We start from the raw sequence: 17,008 nt of genomic DNA, 5'->3' as shown, positions 1-17,008 counted from the left end.
CCCGGTCTGGGAAGATCCCACATGCCGAGGAGCAGCTGGGCCCGTGAGCCATGGCCACTGGGCCTGCATGTCTGGAGCCTGTGCTCTGCAACGGGAGAGGCCACAACAGTGAGAGGCCCACACACCGCAAAAAAAAAAAAAAAAACTGAAATACATTTGTGAAGACAGAGTGTAAAATTCAAAGAAGAGCAGCGTGCTGCTTTCCTTTCACCTGCAGACCTGAGGGTACTTTACAAGTTTAAAGAAGGCTCAGAATACCCACAAGAAGCATATACTCACACAGCCTAAAACATCAGCAATGGGGCCAGAGAATGCTGACATGTTAGTAGCAATAAAATGTCTTGAGTTTTTTTAATTTTTTTTTTTCAACATAGCCTGCAAATTAAGTCTAGCAGGTCTATGGTGACATGGGTCAGGATCTTTAACAAAATACCTAACTGCTTACTACCAAAATCCTCCCAATTGATATGTGTATCACCATCTGAGCCATATATAGAAAAGGATAAACAAAATGAATAAAGTATTTGCCTTCTGGGTTGATGATATTCAGATACTCTTAACAGAGCAATAAGATTGCATTAATTTACTCCACCAGGCAATAACTCAGGCATGTCAATATTTTGTAATCTTAGAACAATTTAAGTATGTATGAGAAAATCTTAGCATGCAGCAAGGCCCACCACATGACTTACAAAATACCTAATCAACACATAGGGCTTTTTGTTTTGTTTTTATGTCAATGAGGAAATACGCTTTTAGATTCATATAATCTCAGAATTAGGATGAATGTTTACTAACCAGATTTAGATGGATGCTTTATAAAGATTTCATCCAACATTTCAAAAGCAGCAATACATTCAAAACTATGATATGACCCTACAATTCTATTTCAGAATACACTGTTCAATTCAACATATTTCTACCCAATCAAATACAGGAGAGTCACGCTGTAAAGCACTCCTGCCACAACAGGAAGCTGAACTATGATAGTGCAACAACCACTTCATTCTTCCTAAAGAAAGAAGTTGGCCATAAAGGCAGTCAATCCTTACCACAGGAAGGAGCACAATTCCTCTTAGGAGAAGGTGAGTGGCTCTAGCCACCAACCCACTGGGTCAAAACTGGCAGATACGTGTTTCAACCCAGTTAAGTTGGAGCTACCACCCTAAGGCCTGTGAGGAAATGTTATTTTGTGAAGCAGAGTTGCATCTTCAATCCAGTTGAAGGTAAGACTACAGAGTAAAAGGTTATATGTAAAGAACACACACAAAAATTGTGAATAAAACAATCTTATTGGCTAAAATAGAATTTGTTTGAATAAATTATCCCAGTGTGAATTTTCTTGCAACCGAGCAATAGAAATGATACCATATTTGATGGTTCAGAAAACCTAGTGAGACTCAACGCCTTTTATGTATGCATATACACACACACCTTTATTCCTGGAAATACTGTTTCAATATGAAACCAAATATTTTTATACTTCTCTATCTTCTAAAGCACCTGGAAATTGTCTGTACTTGTAGACAATACATCTTTAGAAATGACACACAAACACAGAGCAAAGTACCAACTCCCTTACCTTCCAGAGGTCAGGAGATCCTTCTATAAGTTTGGCTTTGACGTGACAGTATTTTAGAGCCAAATGCAAACACTCAGTTCCAAAATCCAAGTCATAGTCACTACACTGTGTAGGAAGAAAAAAGAATTAACAAGTTGAAATATAATTTTAAATAAACTAATCTTTTAATTTCATAATCAACTGTACATAGAAAAGAGCCCAGAAATTTTGCAAACTCTTTAATTAGCTACTGATTAATCAGGTAGGTTAATCTTCCCCATGCCCTAAAAGCCAAATGAAACAAATAGAAAACAGGAATGTTGCAATCATAAGAGTTTTTAACTTCCTGAATAGTTTCAGGTGTCAGATAAATATAATACTTTATATCCTTTGCTCAAAAACTACATTTCCAAACACATTTGTGAAATGCCTCAAGGCATGACTGAGGATTACCGTATCAGACTTGATTTAACAAATATAGGTATCCATAAAACTCCAAACCCCTTATATCTCATATTTATACTGCTTTCTTATTAATTGGTATTTTAAATATCAATATAAACTTTTTAGAGGATATATTTTGATTCTGAACATGGAAATATTTCAGTCTTTCATCATGAGAAAAAAAGTAAATGCCCATTAGATTTTAGTAAAATATAAGTAACATTTTTTCGCATTTTAAGCAGAACCATCAAAATGACCAACACAATATAATTCAGCTGAATAACAGTCACTAAGTACCTATCAAGTCCAAGGTTTGTATTAAGGACCAGAATATAAAGTCAAATGAAACATGTTTTGTGTCCTCAAGGAACTCCAGTCTAGAAGGGGAGGTTGATCTATAACAAATATTTTATAACAGAATGTGATATGGAGCAATAGAGGAATATTTATAAGTAGACCAGGAGATAAAATACTTAATTCTATATGAGGGTATCAGGGAAGGCCCATCAGAGGAAATGGTCTCTGATCTCATTCCAAAGACTGAATAAAACTCAAGTATAGAGATACCTTCAGGCAAAAAGTACCAAACAAAGATACAGACGTTGCAGACATCTGCTGGATTTGCATTTTACAAAGAGCATATCCATATAAGACAGACTGCAGGAAGGCAACAAATACGAATATGACATTTAGCACCCTCTGCCAATCTTTATTATACTGGAGATTACGAAATGCCAAATTTTAATGATTTATGAAGTTAATGTACAAGAAAATATAACCATCAAGTATACCCAGAGTCCCAAATTAATCAGAACAGTCTCAGCTTAAACTTTCTAAACTGATATACTACATAACATGACATTTATTAAACATTTTCATCTTTAATATAGTATTATCAGCAGTAGTTACATTCAAATAAATTAAGTTTTGGTAAACCTCTGCATTCTACTTTCAACGTATGCACAGGCTCATCTAGTAGTATGCAAGTGAGACCAACCTACAGTAAAAAAAAAAAAAAAAAAAGAGTTCTCTCCTAACACACGGTTAAATCCCAGAGATGACTAGCCATAACCCTTTTCCTGACTCTTTCCAGATGCAAGATATTGAACACATTCATGGACAGGCTTAAAAGTGCTCACAAAGTGCATACTAAGAGGAACCCACAGGAACAGCTACTTCCTTTGTATCTCAGGGATGAGAATTACTTGATGCTGTGCTCCTGCCACTCATGTGATGTACCAGCCAAGATGGCAACAGCTTACAAATTGCATGAAGTCTTCAGGATTCCAATCGACAGAACCAACAGGAAACAAGGAAAATGATGGATCAGGTACTTACGAAATATATACTAGAAACAGATACTGAGCCATCTTGGCAGAAATAGTCTGAAGCTCTTATTCACTGTACAGATTAATATTACAACTATTTACAGGGTTTTTGGTAACTTTTTTGCATTAAACCTTGCTTCTACAGTTAGCTCAAAAAAAAAGCATGCTTAATGACAAATTCTGAATGCATTTCTTAAGAACATGGATGACGATTTCTACTTCTGCCTAGGATATGGAAAGCTGACAAACATGATGCTCATTTCAGAACAAAAGAAAAAAGCAGACAAACTACAAAAGCAGAACTTTTTCTCAAAACATCAGAGCTGAGGTCACAGGATTACCAAGTAGCCCTAAATCTAAGAAAAGGCATGCCTCCCCAAAAAGGGGAGAGAGTGCCATACAGGCAGGTAAGAAGAAATCACCTAAAAATTCCAACAAACTGTTAAGTACTGAGTGGAGGAAACTAGGAGAATGTAGAACCTCTGGGAATCACAACCACAACAGGAGTTTATACCCACCTGCAGGGTCTTCTTCAGCAACCTGTTACTGGGTGCTCATGAAGAGGTGTAATAGTATTTCAAAGTGACCATGATTTTAAACTCAAGGTAATCACTAAACAAATGCTTTAGAGTAAGAAGTCAATAGTGATAAGAGGGAATCATAAAATGAGAAATTAATACAAAGGCAAGCAGAAAAAAAGAAAAGGAAAAAAAATAAAGCACCCAGCAAGATGGTAGATTTTAATCAAGTAAGTTAATTAATGTGTAACTATACAAAGTATCAACATTATCCAGCATGGGGGCCATAGTGCTATCACTGATCAAATGAAAAACACACAAATACATAGGTGCGGAGAACCCTCTGCCTCCCTAAACTTGGAGTCCAAATTAGTGTCAACAATGTTCTCCTCAGGCAGAAGCCCTTAGCACACTATTGTCAGAGGTCGCCACATATACTGCTGACCCCAGTCACCTTACACTGAACCTCACAAATCAACAGCCCCATTTATAAAATCCACAAATCCAACCAGTCTCCAACATACACACATGTGCAAAAAACCCAGATTTAACTGAAACCCAAGGTAAAACTAAAATGAATAAGGTGAAAAAGGCAAAAAATAAAGTATTTTGTATGAAGTAGAAACTATACAGTTAATAAAGACTTAATAACCCCAGAATGATAGTGCCTATACTCATAAAATAAGGATAATATTTAGAAGGGTGGAAAACAGAAAAAGATAAAAGATGACTCAACCACAAAGTCCAATATGTTAAAAAAAAAAAAAAAATCAGGGACTTCCCTGGTGGCACATTGGTTAAGAACCTGCCTGCCAAGGAAACTAACACAAGCATCTTAGATAGCCTCATCCACCAGAGGGCAGACAGCAGAAACAAGAAGAACTACAGTCCTGCAGCATGTGGAACAAAAACCACATTCACAGAAAGACAGACAAGATGAAAAGGCACAGGGCTCTGTACCAGATGAAGGAACAAGATAAAACCCCAGAAAAACAACTAAATGAACTGGAGATAGGCAACCTTCCAGAAAAAGAATTCAGAATAATGATAGTGAAGATGATCCAGGACCTGGGAAAAAGAATGGAGGCAAAGATCAAGAAGATGCAAGAAAAGTTTAACAAAGACCTAGAATTAAAGAACAGACAAACAGAGATGAACAATACAATAACTGAAATGAAAACGACACTAGAAGGAATCAATAGCAGAATAACTGATGCAGAAGAACGGATAAGCAACCTGGAAGACAGAATGGTGGAACTCGTTGCTGTGGAACAGAATAAAGAAAAAAGAATGAAAAGAAATGAAGACAGCCTAAGAGACCTCTGGGACAACATTAAATGCAACAACATTCATATTATAGGGGTCCCAGAAGGTGAAGACAGAGAGAAAGGACCAGGGAAAATATATGAAGAGATTATAGTCGAAAACTTCCCTAACATGGGAAATGGAATAGTCACCCAAGTCCAGGAAGCGCAGCAAGTCCCATACAGGATAAACCAAAGGAGAAACACACCAAGACACATAGTAATCAAATTGGGAAAAATTAAAGACAAAGAAAAATTACTGAAAGCAGCAAGGGAAAAATGAAAAATAACATACAAGGGAACTCCCATAAGGTTAACAGCTGATTTCTCAGCAGAAATTCTACAAGCCAGAAGTGAGTGGCATAACATATTTAAAGTGATGAAAGGAAAGAACCTACAACTAAGATTAGTCTACCCAGCAAGGATCTCATTCAGATTCGACAGAGAAATCAAAAGCTTTACAGACAAACAAAAGCTACGAGAATTCAGCAACACCAAACCAGCTCTACAACAAATGCTAAAGGAACTTCTCTAAGTGGGAAACACAAGAGAAGAAAAGGACCTTCAAAAACAAACCCAAAACAATTAAGAAAATGGTCATAGGAACATACATATCAATAATTACCTTAAACGTGAATGGATTAAATGCTCCAACGAAAAGACACAGGCTTGCTGAATGGATACAAAAACAAGATGCATCTATATGCTGTCTACAAGAGACCCACTTCAGACCTAGGGACACATACAGACTGAAAGTGAGGGGATGGAAAAAGATATTCCATGCCAATAGAAATCAAAAGAAAGCTGGAGTAGCAATTTTCGTATCAGATAAAATAGACTTTAAAATAAAGAATGTTGAGCTTCCCTGGTGGCGCAGTGGTTGAGAGTCCGCCTGCCGATGCAGGGGACCGGGTTCCCGGTCCGGGAAGATCCCACATGCCGTGGACTGGCTAGGCCCGTGAGCCATGGCCACTGAGCCTGCAAGTCCAGAGCCTGTGCTCCACAACGGGAGAGGCCACAACACTGAGAGACCCGTGTACCATAAAAAAAATAATAGTAAAGAATGTTAGGGCTTCCCTGGTGGCGCAGCAGTTGAGAGTCCGCCTGCCTATGCAGGGAACACGGGTTCGTGCCCCGGTCCGGGAAGATCCCACATGCCGTGGAGCGGCTGGGCCCGTGAGCCATGGCCGCTGAGCCTGAGCGTCCAGAGCCTGTGCTCTGCAACGGGAGAGGCCACAACAGTGAGAGGCCCGCGTACCGCAAAAAAAAAAAAAAAAAAAAAAAAAAAAGAATGTTACAAGAGACAAGGAAGGACACTACATAATGATCAAGGGATCAATCCAAGAAGATCTAACAATTATAAATATATATGCACCCAACATAGGAGCACCTCAATACATAAGGCAACTGCTAACAGCTATAAAAGAGGAATAGAAAGTAACACAATAATAGTGGGGGACTTTAGCACCTCACTTACACCAATGGACAGATCATCCAAAATGAAAATAAATAGGGAAACAGAAGCTTTAAATGACACAATAGACCAGATAGATTTAATTGATATTTATAGGACATTCCATCCAAAAGCAGCAGATAACACTTTCTTCTCAAGTGCGCATGGAACATTCTCCAGGATAGATCACATCTTGGGTCACAAATGAAGCCTCAGTAAATTTAAGAAAATTGAAATCATATCAAGCATCTTTCCTGACCACAACGCTATGAAATTAGAAATGAATTACATGGAAGAAAACGTAAAAAAACACAAACACATGGAGGCTGAACAATATGTTACTAAATAACCAAGAGATCACTGAAGAAATCAATGAGAAAATCAAAAAATACCTAGGAACAAATGACAATGAAAACATGACGACCCAAAACCTATGGAGCAAAAGCAGTTCTAAGAGGGAAGTTTATAGCTATACAAGCCTACCTCAAGAAACAAGAAAAATCTCAAATAAACAATCTAACCTTACATCTAAAGAAACTAGAGAAAGAACAAAGAAAACCCAAAGTTAGCATAAGGAAAGAAATCATAAAGATCAGAGCATAAATAAATGAAATAGAAACAAAGAAAATAGCAAAGATCAATAAAACTAAAAGCTGATTCTTTGAGAAGATAAACAAAATTGATAAACCATTAGCCAGACTCATCAAGAGGGAGAGGACTCAAATAAATAAAATTAGAAATGAAAAACGAGAAGTTACAACATACACTGCAGAAATACAAAGCATCCTAAGAGACTACTACAAGCAACTCTATACCAATAAAATGGACAACCTGGAAGAAATGGACAAATTCGTAGAAAGATATAACCTTCCAAGACTGAACCAGGAAGAAACAGAAAATATGAACAGACCAATCACAAGTAATGAAATTGAAACTGCGATTAAAAATCTTCCAACAGGGCTTCCCTGGTGGCGCAGTGGTTGAGAGTCCACCTGCCAATGCAGGGGACACGGGTTCGTGCCCCGGTCCAGGAAGATCCCACATGCTGCGGAGCGGCTAGGCCCGTGAGCCATGGCCGCTGAGCCTGTGCGTCCGGAGCCTGTGCTCCGCAACGGGAGAGGCCACAACAGTGAGAGGCCCGCATACTGCAAAAAAAAAAAAAAAAAAAAAATCTTCCAACAAACAAAAGTCCAGGACCAGATGGCTTCACAGGTGAATTCTATCACACATTTAGAAAAGAGCTAACACCCATCCTTCTCAAACTCTTCCAAAAAGGAAGGAACACTCCCAAACTCATTCTATGAGGCCACCATCACCCTGATACCAAAACCAGACAAAGATACTACAAAAAAAGAAAATTACAGACCAATATCATTGATGAATATAGACGCAAAAATCCTCAACAAAATACTAGCAAACAGAAGTCAACGACACATTAAAAGGATCATACACCATGATCAAGTGGGATTTATCCCAGGGATGCAAGGATTCTTCAATATACGGAAATCAAACAATGTGATACACCATATTAACAAATTTAAGAATAAAAACCATATGATCTGGGGCCTCCCTGGTGGCGCAGTGGTTGAGAGTCCGCCTGCCGATGCAGGGGATACGGGTTCGTGCCCCGGTCTGGGAGGATCCCATATGCCGCGGAGCGGCTGGGCCCGTGAGCCATGGCCGCTGGGCCTGCGCATCCGGAGCCTGTGCTCCGCAACAGGAGAGGCCACAACAGTGAGAGGCCCGCATACCGCAAAAAAAAAAAAAAAAAAAAAAAACATATGATCATCTCAATCTTTTTTTTTGCAGAAAAAGCTTTTGACAATATGCAACACCCATTTATGACAAAAAAAAAAAAAACTCTCCAGAAAATGGGCATAGAGGGAAACTACCTCAACATAATAAAGGCCATATATGACAAACCCACAGCAAACATCATTCTCAATGGTGAAAAACTGAAAGCATTTCCTCTAAGATCAGGAACAGGACAAGGATGTCCACTCTCACCACTATTATTAAACATAGTTTTGCAAGTCCTAGCCATGGCAATCAGAGAAGAAAAAGAAATAAAAGGAATACAAACTGGAAAAGAAGTAAAACTGTCACTGCAGATGACATGATACTATACACAGAGAATCCTAAAGATGCCACCAGAAAACTACTAGAGGTAGTCAATGAATTTGGTAAAGTTGCAGGGTACAAAATTAATGCACAGAAATCTCTTGCATTCCTATACACTAATGATGAAAAATCTGAAAGAGAAATTAAGGAAACACTCCCATGTACCACTGCAACAAAAGGAACAAAATACCTAGGAATAAACCTACCTAGGGAGACAAAAGACCTGTATGCAGAAAACTATAAGACACTGATGAAAGAAGTTAAAGATGATACCAACAGATGGAGAGATATACCATGTTCTTGGATTGGAAGAATCAATATTGTGAAAATGACTATACTACACAAAGCAATCTACAGATGCAATCCCTATCAAACTACCAATGGCATTTTTTACAGAACTAGAACAAAACAATCTTAAAATTTGTATGGAGACACAAAAGACCCCAAATAGCCAAAGCAGTCTTGAGGGATAAAAACGGAGCTGGAGGAATAAGACTCCCTGACTTCAGACTATACTACAAAGCTACAGTAATCAAGACAATATGGTACTGGCACAAAAATGGAAACACAGATCAATGGAACAAGATAGAAAGCCCAGAGATAAACCCACGCACCTATAGTCAACTAATCTATGACAAAGGAGGCAAGGATATACAATAAAGAAAAGACAGTCTCTTCAAAAAGTGGTGCTGGGAAAACTGGACAGCTACATGTAAAACTTGAAATTAGAACACTCCGTAACACCATACACAAAAATAAACTCAAAATGGATTAGAGACGTAAATGTAAGGCCAGACACTATAAAACTCTTAGAGGAAAACATAGGAGGAACACTCTGACATAAATCATAGCAAGATCTTTTTTGATCCACCTCCTAGAGTAATGGAAATAAAAACAAAAATAAACAAATGGGACCTAATGAAACTTAAAAGCTTTTGCAAAGCAAAGGAAACCATAAACAACACCAAAAGACAACCCTCAGAATGGGTGAAAATATTTGCAAATGAATCAACGGACAAAGGATTAATCTCCAAAATATATAAACAGCTCATGCAGTTCAATATTAAAGAAACAAACAACCCAACCCAAAAATGGGCAGAAGACCTAAATAGACATTTCTCCAAAGAAGACATATAGATGGCCAAAAAGCACATGAAAAGCTGCTCAACATCACTAATTATTAGAGAAACGCAAATCAAAACTACAATGAGGTATCACCTCACACCAGTTAGAATGGGCATCATCAGAAAATCTACAAAGAACAAATGCTGGAGAGGGTGTGGAGAAAAGGGAACCATGTTGCACTGTTGGTGAGAATGTAAATTGATACAGCCACTATGGAGAACAGTATGGAGGTTCCTTAAAAAACTCAACATAGAATTACCATATGACCCAGCAATCCCACTACTGGGCATATACCCAGGGAAAACCATAATTCAAAAAGACGCGTGCACCCCAATGTTCACTGCAGCACTATTTACAACAGCCAGGTCATGGAAGCAACCTAAATGCCCATCGACAGATGAATGGATAAAGAAGTTGTGGTACATATATACAATGGAATATTACTCAGCCATGAAAAGGAACAAAATTTGGTCATTTGTAGAGACGTGGATGGATCTAGAGACTGTCATACAGAGTGAAGTAAGTCAGAAAGAGAAAAATAAATATCATATATTAACGCATGTATGTGGAACCTAAAAAAATGGTACAGATGAACCAGTTTGCAGGGCAGAAGTTGAGACACAGATGTAGAGAACAAACGTATGGACACCAAGGGGGGAAAGCCGCAGTGGGGTGGGCATGGTGGTGTGATGAATTGGGCGACTGGATTGACATGTATACACTGATGTGTAGAAAAATGATGACTAATAAGAACCTGCTGTATAAAAAAATAAAATTAAATTTAAAAATTTAAAAAACAAAACAAAAGAATCCACCTTCCAAAGCAGGAGACACGGGTTCAAGCACTGGTCTGGGAAGATACCACATGCTGTGTAGTAGTTGCGCCAAAACTACTCAGGCTGTGCTCTAGAGCCTGCAAGCCAAAAAAAAAAAAAAAAAAGAAAGAAAAAGAAGAAACAGCCTGCCAATGCAGGGGACATGGGTTCGATCCCTGGTCTGGGAAGACCCCACATGCCACGGAGCAACTAAGCCTGTGTGCCATAACTACTGAGCCTGTGCGCCACAACTACCGAGCCCACATGCCACAACTACTGAAGCCCGCGTGCCTAGAGCCCATGCTCCGCAACAAGAGAAGCCACAGCAATGAGAAGCCCACACACTGCATCGACGAGTAGCCCCCACTCGCCACAACCAGAGACTGCCCGCACACAGCAACAAAGACCCAACGCAGCCAAAAATTAATTAATTAATTAATTAACTACTTTTTAAAAAATCAGAAGAGCAGAAAAGGCTAGGAGAAGCAAACAACCAAATAATTTTTTTTAATTTTTGTTTTATGTCTTTTTTAACATCTTTATTGGAATATAATTGCTTTACAATGGTGTGTTAGTTTCTGCAGTATCACAAAGTGAATCAGCTATACATATACATATATCCCCATGACCCATCCCTCTAGGTGGTCACAAAGCACTGCACTGATCTCCCTGTGCTATGTAGCTGCTTCCCACTAGCCATCTATTTTACAGTTGGTAGTGTATATATGTCCATGCCACTCTCTCACTTCATCCCAGCTTCCCCTTCCCCCTCCCCATCTCCTCAAGTCCATTCTCTACATCTGCGTCTTTATTCCTGTCCTGCCCCTAGGTTCTTCAGAACCATTTTTTTTCTAGATTCCATATATATGTGTTAACATACGGTATTTGTTTTTCTCTTTCTGACCTACTTCACTCTGTATGACTGACTCTAGATCTAGGTCCAATATACAATGGAATATTTATGTCTTTTTTCTTTTTTTTACTTTTTTTTTTAATAACAAATTTAATCGGTTATACATATACATATGTTTCCATATCCCCTCCCTTTTGCGTCTCCCCCAAATAATTTTTTTAATTGCAGTAATAAAGAACATGAGTTCCCAAATTTAAAAAATCGGTTTTTTTCTTTTTTTTTTCTTTTTTTGCTTTATAACAAATTTAATCAGTTATACATATACATATGTTCCCATATCCCCTCCCTTTTGCGTCTCCCTCCCACCCTCCCTATCCCACCCCTCCAGGCGGTCACAAAGCACCGAGCTGATCTCCCTGTGCTACCTTAGGTTTGGTAGTGTATATATGTCCATGCCGCTCTTTCACTTTGTCACAGCTTACCCTTCCCCCTCCCCATATCCTCAAGTCCATTCTCTAGTAGGTCTGTGTTTTTATTCCTGTCTTACCCCTATGTTCTTCATGACATTTTTTTTTCTTAAATTCCATATATATGTGTCAGCATACAGTATTTGTCTTTCTCTGACTTACTTCACTCTGTATGACAGACTCTAGGTCCATCCACCTCATTACAAATAGCTCAATTTCGTTTCTTTTTATGGCTGAGTAATATTCCATTGTATATATGTACCACAACTTCTTTATCCATTCATCTGCCGATGGGCACTTAGGTTGCTTCCATGACCTGGTTGTTGTAAATAGTGCTGCAGTGAACATTGGGGTGCGTGCGTCTTTTTGAATTATGGTTTTCCCTGGGTATATGCCCAGTAGTGGGATACCAGCAACAAACAGGTGGAACACAAAGTACGGTTCTACATTAACTCTGAATCCTGAAAACTTTCTATAATGACTTAATTCCAGGAGGTATTTTGTCAATTCCTCCAGATTTTCTACATAGATAATTATGTCATCTGCAAAGACAGTTTTATTACGTCTTCATGAATCAGAACACTTGTTTCTTTTCTTATTTTATTGACGAGGAATACCATATGATGTTAAAAAGAAAGGGTGAGGAGAACATACTTTTCTTTCTCCTGATCCTAGTGGGAAAACTTCCAGTTTTTCATCATTAAGTATGCTGTTAGCTGTAGGTTTTTTGTAGATAATCTTTATCAAGTTGAAGAAGTTCCCCTCTATTCCCAGTTTGTTTTTAATCATGAATGGGTGCTGGATTTCATCAAATACTTTTTTGGCATCTATTGAAATAATTACTTGATTTTTCTCCTTCATCCTGTTGATGTAATGTATTCTAATACTTCATTTTGTAAAGTTCAACCAGCCTTAAATACCTGGGATAAATCTCACTTTGGTGTAGTCTATAATTCCTTACATACACTGTTTGATCCTGTTTAAGAATTTTTACACTTATGTTCCTGAAATATTGGTATGTAGTTTTCTTATAACATCTTTGACTGGTTTTGGTTAGGCTAGCATCAGAATGAGTTTGGAAATCCTCCCTCTGCTTCTATCTTCTATAAGAAATTGTCCAGTATTATTAGCATTTCTTCCTTAATAGTTAGAATTTCCAAGTGAACCCATATGGGCTTGGTGTTACTTTGAAAAATTATTAACTATTGATTCAATTTCTTTAATAGATGTAGGCCTATGCAGATGTGTACTCTTGTGAGAGTTCAGATTGTATCTTTCAAGGAATTGCTTCATTTCATCTAGGTTGTCGAATTTGAGGGCTTAGAATTGTTCATAATATTCCATTATTATCTTTAAATGTCTACTGGTTCTGTAAAGATGTCTCCTATTCCATTTTTGGTATTAGTAATTTGTGTCTTTTCTTCTTATGTGGTTTATTGATTTTATGAACCAGCTTATAGTTTTATCTTCTGATTTTGTTTTCCATTTCATTGATTTGGCTCTAATTTTTATTATTTTTCTTCTGCTTACTTTGGAATTTGCTCAAACTTCCTAATATGAAATGTTAGACTATTGATTAAATTTCTTTTTTTTTTAATATATACACTCAATGCTATGTATTTTTCAAGTACTGACTTTGCTACATTTCAAAATTTTGAAGAGTTGTGTTCTCATTTGTGTTTAGTTCAAAATATTTTTTTAATTCCTCTTGATATTTATTTTTTGATGCATGTGTTTAGAAATGTATCATTTAATCTCTAAGAGTTTGGGGATTTTCCATCTATTTTCCTGTTACTGATTTCTAGTTTAATTCCATTTTGGTCTGAGAGCAGACACTGTATGATTTCTATTGTTTGAAATTTATTAAGGTGTGTTTTATGGCCCAGAATGTAATCTTGACTAACATTCCATGTCAACTTGGAAGGAATATATATTCCAGTATTGTTGGATGAAATAGCAGACAGATGGCTATTGTATCCAATTGATTGATGGTGTTGAGTTCAATTATGTCCTTACTGATTTTCTGCCTGTTGAAACTGTCCATTTTTAATAGAGGGGTGTAGACGTCTCCAACAATAATAGTGGATTTATCCATTTCTGCTTGCAGTTCTATCAGGTTTACCCCATGCATTTTGATGCTCTGTTGTTAGGCACATAATATTAAGGACTTTTATATCTTCTTGGAGAATTGAATCCTATATCTTTAAATAAATCCTTCTTTATCCTTGGTAACTTTACTTTCTCTGAAGTCTACTCTGAAATTAATGACTACCTCTGCTATCCATGAGTGTTAGCATGGTAAGTCTCTCTTCACCTGTTTACTTTTTTTTTTTTTACATTTTTTTGTTATAGTTGATTTACAATATTACCTATGTATCAGATGTAACAATATAGTGATTCACAATTTTTAAAGGTTATACTCCATTTATAGTTATTATAACATATTGGCTATACTCCCTACACTGTACAATGTACCCTTGTAGCTTAGGTATTTTGTACATAGTAGTTTCTACCTTTTAATCCTTTACCCCTGTATCCTGTCCCTGCCCTCTTACCTCTCCCCACTGGTAACCACTAGTTTGTTCTCTGTAACTCTGTGTCTATTTCTTTTTTGTTATATTCACTAGTTTGATTTTTTTAGATTCCACATATAAGTAATGTCATAAAATATTTGTCCTTCTCTGTCTGACTTAATTCATTTAGCATAATAGCCTCCAAGTCTATCCATGTTGTTGCAAATGCCAAAATTTCATTCTTTTTTATGGCTGAGTAGTATTCCATTGTATTTGAGTGTGTGTACACACCATATCTTCCACTAACCCAAAGTTAGAATAAAAGAAATCAAAGATCAGGGTAGAAATAAATGAAATAGAAACAAACAAACAAAAAAAGAAAATAGAGAAACTAAGAGCTGGTTTTTTAAACAGATAAACAAAATGGATAAACCTTTAGCCAGATTCATCAAGAAAAAAAGAGAGAAGGTCCAAATCAGTAAAATCAGGAACAAAAAAGAAGTTACAACTGATAACACAGAAACAAAGGATCATAAGAGATTACTACAAACAACTATATGTCCATAAAATGGACAGCCTAGAAGAAATGGACAAATTCCTAGAAATGTACAGTCTCCCAAGACTGAACCAGGAACAAATAGAAAATACGAACAGACCAATTACCAGTAATAAAATTGAATCAGTAATTTAAAAACAAAAAAAAACAAAAAAAACTTCCCAACAAACAAAAGTCGAGGACCAGATGGATTCACAATTGAATTTTACTCAACATTTAGAGAAGAGTTAACACCTTTCCTTCTGAAACTATTCCAAAAAATTTCAGAAGAAGGAATACTCCTGAACCCATCCTATGAAGCCACCATCACCCTGATACCAAAATCAGACAAAGGTATCACACACAAAAAAAATTACAGGCAGATACCTTGATGAACATAGATGAAAAAATCCCCCAAGAAAATATTAGAAAACATAATCCAACAACTCATTAAAAGGGTCATACACCATGATCAAGTGGGATATGCTCCAGGGGTGAAAGGGTAGTTCAATATCCACAAAAATCAATCAATGGGATATACGATGTTAACAAATTGAAGAATAAAAACCATATGATCATCTCAATAGATGCAGAAAAAGCTGTTGACACAATTCAATATCCATTTATGGTAAAAACTCTACAGAAAGTGGGTAAAGAGGTAACATACCTCAACGTAATATAGGCCATATATGATAAACCCACAGCTAACATTATACTCAACAATGAAAAGTTGAACACATTTCCTCTAAGATCACAAACAAGGATGCCCACTCTCACCACTTTTATTAAATAGAGTATTGGAAGTCCTAGCCACAGCAATCAAACAAAAAATAAAAGGCATCAAAATTGGAAAAGAAGTAAAACCATCAATGTTTGCAAATGCATGATACTATACATATAAAATTTTAAAGACGCCACTGAAAAACTACTAGAGCTCATGAATGAATTCAGTAAAGTCGCAGGATACAAAGTTAATATACAGAAATCTGTTGCATTTCCATACACTATAATGAACTATCATAAAGAAATTAATGAAACAATCCCATTTGCTATCACATTAAAAAGAATAAAAATACCTAGGAATAAACCTACCTAAGGAGGTAAAAGACCTGTGCTTGGAAAACTGTTACACTATTGAAAGAAACTGAAGACAACACAAACAGATGGAAAGATACACCGTATTCATGGATTGGAAGAATTAATACTGTTAAAATGACTATACTACCCAAGAAAGTCTACAGATTCAATGAAATCCCTATCAAAACACCAGTGGCATTTTTCACAGAAATAGAACAAATTATTTTAAAACTTGTATGAAAACATTAAAGACCCTGAAGAGCCAAAACAATCTTGAGAAACAAGAACAAAGCTGGAGGGCCTCCCTGGTGGCGCAGTGGTTGAGAGTCCGCCTGCCGATGCAGGGGACGCGGGTTCGTGCCCCGGTCCGGGAGGATCCCATATGCCGCGGAGCGGCTGGGCCCGTGAGCCATGGCCGCTGAGCCTGCGCGTCCGGAGCCTGTGCTCCGCAACGGGAGAGGCCACAACGGGGAGAGGCCCGCGTACCGAAAAAAAAAAAAAAAAGAACAAAGCTGGAGGTATCACACTCCCTGATTTCAAACTATATTACAAAGTTACAGTAGTAAAAAAAAAAAAAAAAAAAAGAGTAAAGTACTGGCATAAAAACAAACACATAGTTCAACAGAACAGAATAGAGAGCCCAGAAATAAACCCATGCTGTCATCGTTGATTAATTTACGCCAAAGGAGATAACAATATACAATGGAGAAAAGACAGTCTCTTCAATTATTGGTGCTGGGAAAACTAGCCAGCTACATGTAGATGAATGAAAATAAAACATTTTCTCACACCATATACAAAAATAAACTCGAAATGGATTCAGAGTAAGTCTTCCTAAACGTAAGACTGGAAGCCATAAAGCCCCTAGAGGAAAACATAAGAACACCTGTTTCA

The 17,008-nt window shown here is 37.3% G+C and overlaps 1 protein-coding gene across 5 annotated transcripts in view; it reads right to left on the bottom strand.

The window, feature by feature from the left end:
- CRPPA (CDP-L-ribitol pyrophosphorylase A) overlaps positions 1-17,008 on the bottom strand; it is a 305,310-nt gene that overhangs the window by 203,208 nt on the left and 85,094 nt on the right. For all 5 annotated transcript variants that reach the window (XR_014016649.1, XM_081244009.1, XM_081244008.1 and 2 more), the window contains exon 4: positions 1,583-1,687. Coding sequence is in view for 4 of the 5 variants with exons in the window: in XM_081244009.1 (XP_081100135.1) it covers positions 1,583-1,687 (105 nt within the window). In the remaining variant the exon portion in view is untranslated. The remainder of the gene's footprint in view (positions 1-1,582; positions 1,688-17,008) is intronic.

The sequence above is a fragment of the Mesoplodon bidens genome (assembly GCF_964165515.1).
Source record: "Mesoplodon bidens genome assembly, chromosome: 9".
Taxonomy (NCBI): Eukaryota; Metazoa; Chordata; class Mammalia; order Artiodactyla; family Ziphiidae; genus Mesoplodon; species Mesoplodon bidens.
The sequence above is the reverse complement of the archived record's forward strand: the minus strand, read 5'-3'. Positions and strand labels throughout refer to the sequence as shown.